Source organism: Elgaria multicarinata, chromosome 13 (assembly GCF_023053635.1).
Source record: "Elgaria multicarinata webbii isolate HBS135686 ecotype San Diego chromosome 13, rElgMul1.1.pri, whole genome shotgun sequence".
Classification (NCBI taxonomy): Eukaryota; Metazoa; Chordata; class Lepidosauria; order Squamata; family Anguidae; genus Elgaria; species Elgaria multicarinata.
The window spans coordinates 35616874-35630865 of record NC_086183.1 but is presented as its reverse complement, the minus strand read 5'-3'; the positions used below and the strand labels follow the sequence as shown (position 1 = coordinate 35630865).

Below are 13992 nucleotides of genomic sequence, written 5' to 3'. Positions count from 1 at the left end.
GAGGGCAACAAGCCACACCAGGACTTGAGAGTCACCTCGGCACAACCCACGCCGATGCAGCCCCCACCCCAGGCCTGCCGCCCAGTTGGGGCATCAGAGCGCCTGCCCTGGGTGGGCACGTGGCACACTGCAGGGTCATCGTTCTGCTCTGCCCCCCCCGCCCAGCAGTGCCTTATGGAGAGCTGCTCACTGGGGTGGGGTGGGGGTGAGGGGCACGTTAGCACTATGTGAATACTGTTCATTGAGCCTGTACAGGGGTGGGACAGGGGGGCGGGTGGGAAGAGACTTGCACATGGGACCTGTTGTCTGTGGGGGCAGGCCAAGCAGCGTCCGTTGTAAATAGGATTTGCCTGGGCCTTGGACGGGGTGTGGGGAGGGGTGCACGGAGCTGCATGGCCGTGGTGCAGCAGCTGCTGTATGTACATATTCTGGGATCTCTGTGCTTGTACATAGGACGACTTGGTGCTGCCTGTACATACTTGAGGGGGTGGTGGTGTATCTGTACCTTGGGGCGGGGGGTGGGTGGGGCGGAGAGAAAGAATTTTGTATGTTTCCTTTTCAATAAAAAATGAACTAAGGCAGCAGCTGTTCATTTCTGTACCGTGAGACATCTGGCTTCTGCCGCCGTGGTCCAAAGACTCCTCTGCAGTGGGCACAGGGCAGCCGGAGCGGGGCTCAGCGGCCTTCACACAGAGAGCAGCGGCCCTCACTGCAGAATGCTGGGCTCAGCCCCTGGAGGGCGGCCTCGCCCAGGAGCTGCTCTTTCCCAGGCAAGGGGTCGGGAGAGAAGGGAGGCCTCGTGCTGCCCCTCTGTTTGACCACAGAGCCGCCTCACAGCTAGAGAAACGGACTGAGCAAGAGAGCACCTGCCCAGCAGGGCTGTGGCGTTCCACCCTGACAGGCCACAGAGCAACAGCAGCTGCCGGATCTTGTCCGTTCCCGCGTCCCACCAACCTCCTAGTTCCAGCAAAGCAAGAAGAGTCCTTTGCTCAGCAATAACCAATGGGCACAACTTCCCCCCACCCCACCTATTTGGACAGGAGTGGAAACAGAGAGTCACTAAAAGAGGATTCATTTTATTGAGCGCTAAGGGAACACACAAACGCAAGTTGATTTGGAGGTGGGGAGAAGAGGGGAGGGTCGACCGCTCAGCCTCCACAAGGTAGCCCACGTTTGCCAAGGCTGTGGGATGCCTGCCGTCCCGAGAGACTCAAGCTCAGCTGGGGGCCAGGCACTCCACGACCCCGTTGCCCTTCATGCCATCGAAGAAGAAGAAATTGTTGAGCGGAGGATCTCGCTGAGACAGGGCCTAGAGACAGGAGGGGCGGGGGCGAGAGACATGAGCGGAGGTGCAGGTCTCTGGCAAGAAGCGAGGGAACTTTCCCCAATCACAAAGGAGGCGGTAGAGGAAGATGCTTGTAACACCTGCACTGCAGGCCAGGCCAAGGCCGCATTCTGCTTCACTCAAGGCCAAGATCCCCCACGCCCTTCCCCAGGAATGCTCAGCTTGGGGGGGTGGAGGGAGGGGGGAGAGAGGAGACACAAGATACAGTTTGCAGCTGTGCTGCTGATGGGTGGGACCAGCAACTCACCATCCACAGAAGAGAGCCCCCATCGCCCCCCAAATCCAGATCAACACCCAGGGGGAGGCATGCTTAGGCCAAGGAGAACACACCTTACCTTGACAGCCTCTTGGCTGAGCACTCCTCCAACCACAGCACATACAGGAGCCATTTCTGAGAAGCAGCAGCTAAGTGACAGAAACGGGGAACTGTCAAAAACTGTGCACCGGGCTGGGCTTGAGATCTGTGGGGCCTGCCCCTTTGTGAAGCCAGCAGGAGCAGACTGGTGCCCTGCAGAAGGCAAGGGCTGCATCCCGTGCCCCCCTCGGTCCACTGTCACCCAGGCAACACAAGCCTGCCTGGCGTGTTCTCCACTGCGCACCCGGCTAGTGGGAATTCCACACGGTCCAGGGTGGCTTGGGCAAGGTGCCCCCACATGCTCCAGACAGCTCTGCTAAACATAGCCCCCAGCCGCTCGCCCCCAAGGCAGGCCCACATTCCTCTCCCCGCATTCTGGCCAGTCCCCCGGTGAGCGGCGTGCAGCAACATGCCAATGGAAGGGGCTGCCAAGCCCAGCCAGTCCCCAGACGGGCACGGGAGGGGCTGCTGCCGCTGCCGCCCACCTACATAGCCAGCCCCCCTCCCCACTAGGAAGGAAACGGGAACAGCAGCCTCTCCACCCTCCCCGAAGCAAGGTTGCCCAAGGGCAATGAGCCACCAGCCCAGGAAGCTTCCAGGCAAAATGTGGAGCAGCATAGCACAACTCCCGGGCTACCCAGCGAGGACTGTACATTAAGTGTTAATGTTTGAACCTGGGGTAGGGGGTGTGAGGAGGGCACTGAGCTCCTGCCAGCAGACAAGCTGCCCCCCCCCCATGAAGTGGAGCAGCCAGCGCAGAGGCAAGCAGAGTGGACAGGCAGAGCGACCACCGGCCACAGAGAACCCCCTCCTCCCTGCTTCTTCAGGGCCTCCAGCCAGGCCACGCAAAGGGGACGCAGCCCTGTCAGCGCTCACGCGGATGGCTTGCTTCCCTCCCCAGCGCCCTAAGCCAGTCTCCTTCCCCAACTCCTGGCGCCTCAAGCAGCCTGGACACACAAGGCCTCCACGACCCAGAGGGCCGCTTGGCAGACAGCTGCCCAGATGTGCCATGGCACTACGGGCCAACCGGGTGGGTGAGTGAGTGCTGAAGCCAAGGGAGCAAAGCCTAGCAGTGGCCTGGAATGTGGGCCCTGGCCCAGGAAGGCAGGGGAAGGGCCAGCCTGAGCCAGAAAATACACCTCTGGGGAGCAGAGCCCATGGAGGCACTCACCTGACGAAGTCATCAGGGAGCAGGTCGCTCCCAACTCCCAGAGAGGCCAGAACATCGGTGCGCATCTGCAGGAGCAGCTCTGCATCCTCTGCGTAGCTCTGCAGGGAGGGATCGCGACCCTTTTCGGTCCGGAATTTCAGGAGCACTGCAAGAGGAGACGGCAGTGAGATCGTGAGCTTCACAAGAGGGGGCAGACATGCCGTAACCCTGGACTGAAGGACCTCCAAGATGGCCCACCCTCCGGCCACCCTCCTATCCGGCAGTCTCCTGGAGCCTCCAGCTGTCCTGGGCCCTTGGACCTGTTGAAGACTGTTGCAAGTGGGCGCCAGAGCTCCCACAGAGTGCCAGTGGCTTCCACAGGTCTCACGGGCGGCCCTCTCCACACTGTGCATCACACCGCCTAAGCCATGCAAGCACTCTCCACCGTGCGAATGAAGGTGCAAAGGGGACAGGCACGCACACAGAGTGGCGCATGCAAGCGCCCAAGCAGGACAGCCCAAGCGCCCACTCAGACAAACGCCATCCTTCCACGTGGGCCCTGCGTGCCTGAACTAACTACTGCAGCAGGCAGCCGTCTCCTCAGGGCTGGGTTCCAATCCACAATTGATGTGGGTCACAGAGTCAGGGGAGAGAATGCAACACCAGGCCAGCAGCCACTTCCCAGAAACAGCTCCCAAACTGCAGGTGGCCTCCTATGTCCAGATATCGAGGGCGGGTGGGCAGGGCGGACCCCACACACCTGACCAAAACAAACCAATAAACCCGCAAGTTAGGTCAATGGCTCATGATAAAATTCTGTGGTCATAAACGAGAATGGTTTTCCTCAAATTGACAGGATTCTTTGACACTGTGCTTGCAGTGACTGCTTTGGGCCGAGAGGCTGGAAGCTGGACCAGCCGCTCCAGGTGGACCCGGCTTCGGTGAATGCCTCGGCCTCTGGTGGCACTCGGCCTCCTTGCTCCGGCCCACTTGCCTTCCCAGCACGGACAGGGAAAGAGGCGGCATTATGGCACGAGGTGCCCCGTCATGGGGCACCACCCACCCACCCAGCATGGCACCCCAGTGAGAGAAGCCACATCCCAGGCTGGCATAGCACGGCATTTTTAGCCAGCGGCTGCTATCCTCAATTTTCAGCCTAAAAAAAGAAGAAAAAGTTGGAGCTGGCATCCACCCTAACCCATCCCAGGAAGTGGCTGCTTCTCTCCTCCCCCTCCCTCATGCTCTGCCCATGCGCACAAGTGAGCAGGCAGGGCACCTCCTGGCCCAGCGGCGGCGACAGCAACAGCCCCTACAAGCAGCCAGCGGACGGCTTCCTGGACTCAGCTCAGGCTGGTCTCTCAGCTTCCCTGTGACCGGCAGCACATACCCCATTTCTTGCTCCTGCACACAGACGCACACACACACGAGCACGTGCGGAGACACAGGCAGATGGTAACCCTTTTCCCAAGGGATGGGGAAGGAGGGAGGGAAAACCAACAAGGAAGGAGGAGAAAGATGATCTCCCAGAACAACAATGGTTTGGAAAAGATCATAAAGCACCTGCTTGATTCTGCAGGCCAAAGTTGCACCTGTATCCTAAACTCCCCTCGTCACCGAGAATGAGCACGATGTCAACCCTCTTGCCAGCCAGTGGTGCGTCTCTTCAAAAGAATGGAACAGTTCTGCCCTGGACACCCACATTCTGGCTGGCAATGGGGCTGCTGCTTTGCAACCATGCAGCATTGCCCTGCATTAGGGAGATGGACACAGATCAAAGGGAAGCCCCCCCTCCTCAGGCCCGGCACGTGTGCATACCCCCACCCCCCGCACGCCCCATATCTAGGGAAGAGAGCTGGGTCCTCGTGTCACCAAGCAGAAGCATCCAAGGGATGAATGCCTGGCCTGTTCCAGGGACAGTCGCGCAATGCCCTTCGCCTGCCTCAGCTGCGCCTGCACAGAACTCCCCTGCTGCTCCATGGGACAGCAAGGAGCTCACGTGCTTTTGCCAGCTGGACACAGCTCCATTGTCTGCCACGGTCAGGGGTCATATGATCCTAAGAAGCGTGTCATGTGACACGATGGAGCACTGCCCCCTCTGCTCCCAGGGTCCAGCACACCCTCACTCGGCCCCCAAGGGGCGCTTCACCTTGGAGCAGGAAGTAATCCGGTGTGGTGCGCTTCAGGACTGCCTTAGCCTTCTCAGTGCTCCAGCTGACCGCCAGGGCCTCTTTCAGGAGGCAGAAAGCCACACGCTGGGGAAGAAGCAAAGGACAGAGAATGAATGGAAACGTGCCAGCTCAGACAGAGGCCAACTGCCCTCTGCTTGAGCGGAAAACACCCATCCCACTCGCAGCAAGAACCGACAGCACAGAAGCCCGTGAGCAGTCATCTTTCCAGGGAAACACTGCAAGGCAGAACTATAGGCCTGGTTAAAGCATGGAAACCCCCCACCCCCACCTCCACAGGATGAGAGCTCAGCTGTCTTGTTTTCATTATTTTGGTACACTTTACTTGCTATCGAAGAGAGCTTCAGCTATTGGGCAGTATAAAAATGCAATAAATAAATCATTCTGAACAATTCCTCCCTTCAAGGAAGCTTACAACAGGGTTGCTCAGAGGTGACTCGGAATAAAACACACCTGGCAGCAGGGGGCGGGGGAGGTTTTGAAGGCTGGGTGGGGCTGGGCTGGCTACATTTTGGGAACATTATCACCCCATCTACGCTGCCCCGGCGCAACCCATGCAAGACCAGATGTCTCAAGCCAGGGAATCCAGGGCTGCAGACAAAGCAAGCAGCGTTCTCGTCCACATGAAAATGTCCTCTCCAAGCTGGAGTGTGTTCAGAGGAGGGCAGCCAGGATGATCAGGGGTCTGGAAACAAAGCCCTATGAAGAGAGACTGAAACAACTGGGCATGTTTAGCCTGGAGAAGAGAAGACTGAGGGGAGACATGATAGCACTCTTCAATTACTTAAAAGGTTGTCACACGGAGGAGGGCCAGGATCTCTTCTCGATCCTCCCAGAGTGCATGACACAGAATAACGGGCTCAAGTTAAAGGAAGCCAGATTCCAGCTGGACATCAGGAAAAACTTCCTGACTGTTAGAGCAGTACGACAATGGAACCAGTGACCTAGGGAGGTTGTGGGCTCTCCCACACTAGAGACCTTCAAAAGGCACCTGGACAGCCATCTGTCAGGGATGCTTTAAGGTGGATTCCTGCACTGAGCAGGGGGGAGGGTTGGACTTGATGGCCTTAGAAGCCCCTTCCAGCTCTACTATTCTATGATTCTATGACCCACGCTGCTGCTGCTTCTCCTCAGTTCCCCCTAGAGGCTGGGGGGGCTTAAGAAAGAGCATTTTAGCACTCAAGTCTCCTTATGATTTCACGCCCAGGAAGCCCCACAACATCACTTCACATTTGGGGAGGCGGAGCAGTGACCAGACCCATCAGCCAGAGCTCATTTTTTTTTTAACTAACAGAAAGCTATAAATCAAACAAATAAATGCTGCCGCCCAAATTCTTTAGATGCCAACTTGTGCATCCACCACAGCTCTATCCCTCCCAGGCTGGCTCTATTCTCCATCGTCACACCCTATCCTCAACCCAGTAAGGGCCAACGCAAGCCAGTTTCCAGGCCTTCCCTCTCTCTGCCCCCACAGCTCCTTGAGAAAAAATCCCAAAGGTCTTTGAAGACACTGAACTCTGGAAGCAGAACCCTGGAGGGCAGGACGGGCTCACTCTGCCCAAGTCCTCTGTGTCCCGCCTGGCAAGGCTCGGCACACAATGCGTACAGCCCTAGCGGAACTGCCGTTTCCCACAGCAGCCCCGGTCCTGATACGGCCATTCATGTCCAGGAGCCCCCCGCTCTTGCCCACCTAAAGAACAAAGCTGCAAGCATGTCCTTGAGGTGATGCCCTTTGACAGAGGCCACGGGGCTGATTTGCCCAAAACAGAGCTAAGGCGGGCTTTCCGAGGGAGGCTGGCTGACCCCTCGGAGCATGTGGGATGGCTCCTTCTCATCTCTGCATCATTTAAGCCTGCTGAGGGCTGCCACTGAAGGCCGCTCAGCCAGAGTACAAATCTTCCAGGAAAAGGAAGGGGAAGGACTGCAGATGGGTCTGGAGGCTAAGCAAAAATGGATACGTTGCACTGGGTTGGAGGACAAGGGCAGCCTGGCCTGAAGGCAGGAGGAGGAGGAGGAGGAGGAGGAGGAGGAGGAAGGCGCAGCTCAGTAGCAGCAGCAGGCCTGGGAGGAAAGCCTAGGAAACTACGCACCGCTGCATGCAGCTAAAGTCAAACAGAGGGAAGAGGGGAAGGCGCCTCCAGCAGAAGCAGCCTGGCGACTGCCTCCTCCCTGAAAGAGCAACGCCTTGCTGGGTGCAGGCAGGGATCCTCCTGCCTCTGCTCCAAGGGGCCCCTGGGCTCCTCAGACGCAGCGCTCCCACACACCTTCTTCACCAGGGTGGTCTCCGAGAAATCCAGCTTGGCCTTCTTTGCGTCAGGCCCGTCCTCCACTCCCTGGCTGGCTTTGCTGAGCTTCACCTTCTCTCTACAAGGCACAGAGAGAGATTAACACCACCAGAGCTCACCCGCCCTCCTTCGCCACACCTGCCTGACGTTCATCAGGGCAGGAGAGGCAGAAGGAGCAACACAGAGGAACCCAGGACAGCTCTCTGGCGCCCTCCAGTGGCCATGCTGCAGAGAGAGGCGATCTGCCGGGTCGTCTCTCCAAGCCCCTGCTCTCAAGCCTGGAGGCCCCCTGCGTGGAACCCCCCAGAGCCAGTTCAGGGGTGTTTCCCAGCAAGCTCCCAGCTGCAGCCTCGGCCCCCCAACCTCAGGCAGACTCACTCCACAAATTCATGCTCGCCCAGGTTGGCAAACATGTAGCCGTGGTAACCAAAGACATCGCCCATGAAGAACTTGATGCGGTTCTTGTGGCAAATGTGGTCGACCTTCAACAGGATCTCCCGGGAGCAGCATGTCAGGCACACCTGCAAGGCAAAAGCCGGGCGGGGCGGGGCGGGCGCCTTCAACAAAAGAAGGCATCCCTTCGCCCCTCGCCTTGGACTTGTGGGACGGACGCTCAGAAGCAGAGGCAGCTCTCAGGCATTCGGTGAGAGCAACGCGGAGTCAAAAGTGGCGTGGGGCTCTTCCCCCTCCTGAAGCTCTTAGCAAGGTCTGTGGGCGCTGGTAGGCAGGCAAGCCAGAGCCGCCCCTCGTGCCGAAACTCACCACATCGAAACGAGTGAAGAACTCGTCAGGCTTCTGCTCGACGTCCTCCGGGTCCGCTTTCACATCCACCATGGGATTGAGGTCCTGCGCACGCTCCAACGAGGCCTCCGCCCTGTTCTTGCCCAACGAACCCACGGGGATCAGGAACTGCGCTCGTGTGTCTTCTGGCGATACCTGGGTAGCAGAGAAGAAGGAGCCCCCTCGGAATGGACTCGCACTTAGGGACGAGGGTGAACTCAAAGCTGGGGGAAATCCCAGGCACCCGGAGAGATAAATAACAGCCCCGGGATGGCTGGTATTCCTGGCATTTTGTTCCTGTTAAGTAGAAGCACCCAGGAGAAGAGGGAGGGGCCAATGAGGGTCCCCCGTCTCCCCCCCTCAGCGCTGAGCCTAACCCACCTTGCTGCAAGCACTTTTCCAAAGGGAACTGTTGCTCCTTCTGGTCCCTCATGTCATACAAGGTCCTCATCTCCATTTTATCGTCAGGACAATCCTCTAAGGTAGATTAGGCCGAGAGGCTGTAATCGGTCCAAGGTCACCCAGCCAGCCTCATGGCGGAGTGGGGATTTGGACCCAGGTCTCCATGCCTGGCTGTAATCTGGCATTGTAGCCCTCCACCACATTTACTTGCTTGCATGCTGCTTTTATGTCAAAACACTGGTGGGCCGGTTTGTATTTTGTAATAATAATGGTTTACAATCTAAGGGACACATGACACAAAAGCAAAAAGGAATGAAGGAAGATTCACTTAGTTCAGCTCAGAACAGAATCCAATTAAAATATCGCCAAATACATCTGGGCTGCCTGGGTATGGGCCTGCCTGGAATCCCAGTAGTGCCACTTAAATTACTCCAAATTACAGGAGTTTAGGAGCATTGGAAGCTGCCTCAGACCGACCATTTGGTCCATCTTGCCCAGTACTGTCGACACTGACCAGCAGCCGTGGCTCTCACTCCAGGGTTTGTCAGGATTCTTTCCTAGTTCTACCTGGATGTGCCGGAAATTGAACCCGAGGCCTTCTGTATGCAAAGCAGGTGCTGTGCCACTGAACCACTAAACCCCTAGTTTAAGAGCACATGGGTGTTAACCAGGTGAAAGCCACGATAACCTTCAGGATCTCCCCCCCCCCCCCCCCGGAACGGCTCTTCTGTGCCTTTAACCATTGCAGGACATTCAGAAATTCGATAGGGAAACATCAGGCAGTTGAAAGGCCTTTCGTGCAGCTGTCAAAAACACAGGAGGCCTAAAAGGGAGATGACAGCATTGCCCAGGTGTGAGCTGACTGAAGCGCTAGAATGGATGTATCACTGCTTAAGCAGCAGAAGAGCAGGCGCTGTCTTTGCGCCTTGCCCTGAGGAAGCGCACGGAGGCTGCGCATTTGTGCTCTCCCAACAAGATTCCTCTTGGATTCCCTTTCTTGCAAACTCTTGCTCGTCTCCTGCTAGAAGCAAAAGAAAAGAAAAAGATCCACCTTGTGGCCAAAAATCCACGTGCTGCATTGCAATCACAAAATTAAACCTGCTTTCCGCTTTTCACATCCAACGCTCATCTAAATAAAATATGATTCCAGCCTCACTCCGCTCTGCACCACTTCCATCAGAGCAAGAACACCGGCAAGGGAAGATCAGCTTAGCCTCCGTGGGATACAAAGGCCTGTTTACAACTTGCCACATTATGGCTCTCCTTCCTCGAGGCCCTTTCTCTTGTATTCCTTGCGTTAAGCTCGACACCAGCACTATGCTGAATTCTTGCCAAACGCAAGACAATTTTGCCTGGAAAGTAGGATAAAATGAAGGTTTGTCTGGGCCAGTAGGCAGATGCACTCTCGCACAATGGCTTATGGTTGCCCTGATATGACCAAGCCCCCCACTGCAGGATTAGGAGACGCTCAGGTACGCAGCGTGGCAGGGAACATGGGAAAGGGCTCCTGTAGCTGCAGGGATCCCCTTGCGACTTGCTTCGCATAACAGAAGAACACCCACCTGCTGATGGTCAAGCATGGTCAGAGCTTTGACGCCTGCCAGGATGAGGTTCTTCGCCACTTCCGCTCCCAGGCCTTTCATGCCTACCAGCAGCACCCGAGATGCCCGGAGGCTGAGGAGCAGAAGAGGCAGCAGGCATTAATGCCCCCCCTCCAATGCCAGTACCTGAGCCTCTGGCAGGTGGCAGCTACTATGCAATTCAATCTAGGAAGAAACCAACTGCCAACCAAAATCAAGCAGTCAAAAATGCGAGTGGCAGGTTTTTGTCTAGGGTCAGCTGATCAGATTAGATCCTAGAACCATCTCTGTCACTTGAGGTCAGGTGGCCTCGGTGGCACAGAGTGCTTTCTACCAACTCTGGTAGGTGGCCCAGCTACGCCCCTATCTGGACAAGGATAACCTGGCTTCAGTTGTTCATACTCTGGTAACCTCCAAATTAGATTACTGCAATACCCTCTACATGGGGAGGTTGTGGGCTCTCCCACACTACAGGCATTCAAGAGGCAGCTGGACAACCCTCTGTCAGGGATGCTTTAGGGGGGATTCCTGCATTGAGCAGGGGGTTGGACTTGATGGCCCTGTAGGCCCCTTCCAACGCTGCTATTCTATGATTCTATGGGGCAGCCTTTGAAGACAGTTTGGAAGCTGCCGCTTGTGCAAAATGCAGTGGCCAGAGTGATAGCTAGAACAGGGAGGTTTGAGCATATAACACCAATTCTGGCCCACTTGCATTGGCTGCCTATACGTTTCTGAGCCCAATTCAAGGTGCTGGTTTTAACCTATAAAGCCCTACAATTTTTGTGAACTGCCCAGAGAGCTCCTGCTATTGGGCGGTATAGAAATGTAATAAAATAAATAAATAAATAAATACATGGCCTGGGACCGCAATACCTGATGGAACGCCTCTACCGACATGAACCTACCCGTACACTGTGCTCAACATCTAAGGTCCTCCTCTGAGTGTCTGCTCCGAGGGAAGCACGGAGGATGGCAACAAGGGAGAGGGCCTTTTCAGTGGTGGCCCCCGACTGTGGAATGATCTCCCAGATGAGGCTTGCCTGGCGCCAACACTGATATCTTTCAGGCGCCAGGTTAAGACTTTTCTCTTCTCCCAGGCATTTAACAGCATTTAACAACGCTAAGTTTGTTTTCTAACGGACCCCAGAACTGTTGTTTTTAAATGGATACTGTTGTTTTTATACTGTTGTTTTTATGTTCCTGATGGTTTTTAAATTTTGTATACTTTTTTGTTTACCGTTTTAACTTTTGTGAACTGCCCAGAGAGCTTCGGTTGTGGGGCGGTATATAAATGTAATAAATAAATATCAGACCAACCAATTATTAGCCAGTGAAACTAGTCATTTTGGTTGCCAACCACAGTGGCTGGAGGGCCGGGAAACAAGGAGGGCTATTTGGGAAGGCAGGTGTTTTCTGGACAAGCTCCCACCCTGCTGAGGGCCATGGGCCTCCCAGGGCCATCGTCCGTCCATCGGAGGGAGAAGGCTGCCCACCAACACCAGTCATCCTTAGCTGGGAAGGGGGAGCACCATGGGTGTGGTAGGGGGAGGCACCCACGGAATACCTGGGAATAGGGGAGCCAAAAGCTTTGGGGCAACGGGGGGAGGGGGAGAGGGGCACATCTGGATGGAGCAAAAGAGTGGCATTTCCCACCCTTTCAACACATACTTGAGACTGAAATGTGGGTTATAATCCAAATTAATCTTTCTGTGAGTGAAAGCGAGGAATAGGTGTTGCTTACTTTGGGTGTTATTCATTTATTACCAGTACTTATATACCGCTTCTCATTTGAAACAAATCCTGGAGCAACTTACAAAAGAATAAAGCGAACAAAAATTGCATACATGTACACACAAAGTAATACCACGACGCCGGCACAAAGACCGTTCACGGCTGGGGGAGGAGGCCAAAGCAAGCAGGCGCCTTCTCAATAGACGCCCAAAGGACGCCGGCCTTGAGGCCACAAGGGAGATCATCCCACAGGGCCTGGTGCCACAGCATCGCCAAAGGGAGCAAGGGGGCCTCCCCGGAAGACAGCAAGTGGCCTGGGAGATGGGCATGGCAGGTGGCGTCCCTGAAGGTATCCTGGCCCTGAACTGCACAGGTGGCATTTATCACTATTTGGACAGATGTGGAACCCATCTTGCTCATTATGGGATAACGGGCTCCCTCCTCTCTCGCCTCCCTCAGTCTTGCAATGTTGCGGGGCAGAAATCCCCCCCCCCAAGCCAGCCAGAAGCTTTTAGGGAGCAACTGTGAGTGGGGAGAGACTGCCTGGTGCTTAGGGAGAAAAGAAGGGCAGTGGTTATGGTGGGGCATTTCTCAGTGGGGCAGACAGCAAAGGAGTGAATTGGGAGCCGTGACAAGGAGAGGCAGCTCCATACTCCCCCCCCCCCGTAAGGCAACCAGGGGCTAGAAGGGGGAGAAGCAGGCGACTGGGGCCAGAACGGAAGGGGCTGATGGGGGGACGGCACCTCGGGCCCTTCTGGAAGCAGTGGCTGTGGGTTGGCTTCGGTGGCCCTTGCTGGAGAGAGGGCAGGCTGGACCCAGAAGTTTGGGGAGGAGAGAAGCTGGGGGTGGCTGGGACAGAGCTGGGGCTGCGGCTGGAGGGCAGGGGGCGGGAGCCAGGGGCAAGGCTGCTGTGAGCACCACCACCGCCACCACCCCTGCACGGGGCCAAGCATCTTCCAGGGCCAGCATCCGACTGTGGTGCTGGAGGAGGAGGAGGAGGAGGAGGAGGAGGTCGTGGCCGCCATGGGCGAGGGCTGCCCACCAGCACCACCAGCCAGCTGGCAGGAAGGAAGGAGCGGCGCAGGGTGCGGAAGAAGACACAAAATATTTGGGAATGTGGGAGCCAGGTGCTGCGGGGGGGGGAGGGAGGGGAGGCGCGCTCTGTCGGGGAACATCTGGACCCAGAACCACCCTGGGAGGGGCCCCGAGGGGGGGGGCTGTCGCTACTCCCAGGGTCTTGGGCCCAGCCGGGCGATCGGGGCGAGTGGCCGCGGCGGGCGCTCTGCACATGCACAGGGGAAGAGGCAGGCTGGGCTCGGGGGCGGCGGGAGCTTGCAGCCAGGGCCGGCGCGGCACTTCCGGAGCTCCAGGAGGCGAGCGGCGCCCAGCCCAGCCCAGCCCGGCCCTTCGGTCGCCTGCGGGGCCTGCAGCGGCCCCGGGGAAGCGGGCGGCGGGGGTTGACGACAGCCCTGCAAGGGAGGGAGGGAGGGAGGGAGAGCGGGCCTGGGCCTGGGCCTGGCTGTGCCGGCGCCGCTGCCGTTACCGTTTCTGCGCTTCCAGCCCCCAGAGCCGGATCTGGCGGTCATACTGCGCCGCCTCCTCCTCGCTGATGACGCCGCCGCCCGGGCCGGGCTCAGCCTCGTCCTTCTCCACCATGCCTGCCTGCCTGCCTGCCTCCGCGTGGCGTCGAGCCTTTGAATCGCGGCGCCTCTCAGCGCGGGCAGGTTCGTCGCGCGGCCGCTGGCGCGCTCTCGCTGTTTCGCGCCCGCCCGCCCCCTCCTCCTCCTGCCCGTGACGCAGCCACGTCCGCGACGCCGCGTCGCGCGGTGACGTCGCGGCCGCCCCTCCCCCGCTGGGCTCGGCCATTTCCGTCGGCGCTCGGGCGCTTCCGCCGCCCTTGCCGCGGCCTGCCCTCCCGCTCCTGCCCCTCCCCCGTCGTCGTCGTCGCTGGCTGCTGCGCTCGGGTGTGGCCGCGCGCTGGCTGGCTGGCGGGGCGCGGGAGAGCGGCGCGAGCGCGCGGGCCGAGTGTCGCTATCAGGCGGGCGCCATTTTGTGTGGTGCAGCCTCGGAGCCAGCCAGCCAGCCAGGCAGCCGGCGAGCGGAGCGCGGCGCCTCAGGCCCGCCCTGTACAGTGACTGTGCCCCGTCCCGCCCGCCCGCCTCTCTGCCGCCGCCGCCG

The 13992-nt window shown here is 57.9% G+C and overlaps 1 protein-coding gene across 1 annotated transcript; it reads right to left on the bottom strand.

Annotated features, from left to right (window-relative positions):
* Positions 1–1060: 1060 nt before the first annotated feature.
* SAE1 (SUMO1 activating enzyme subunit 1) lies at positions 1061–13543 on the bottom strand. Its single transcript, XM_063140709.1, has 9 exons — positions 13358–13543; positions 10066–10177; positions 8084–8257; positions 7700–7842; positions 7301–7400; positions 4997–5102; positions 2872–3016; positions 1681–1750; positions 1061–1309 (listed from the first exon to the last, which is right to left on the bottom strand). The coding sequence occupies exons 1-9, from the start codon at positions 13468–13470 to the stop codon at positions 1217–1219; spliced, it is 1056 nt and encodes a 351-aa protein (XP_062996779.1). The 5' UTR covers positions 13471–13543; the 3' UTR covers positions 1061–1216.
* Between the last annotated feature and the right edge of the window lie 449 nt (positions 13544–13992).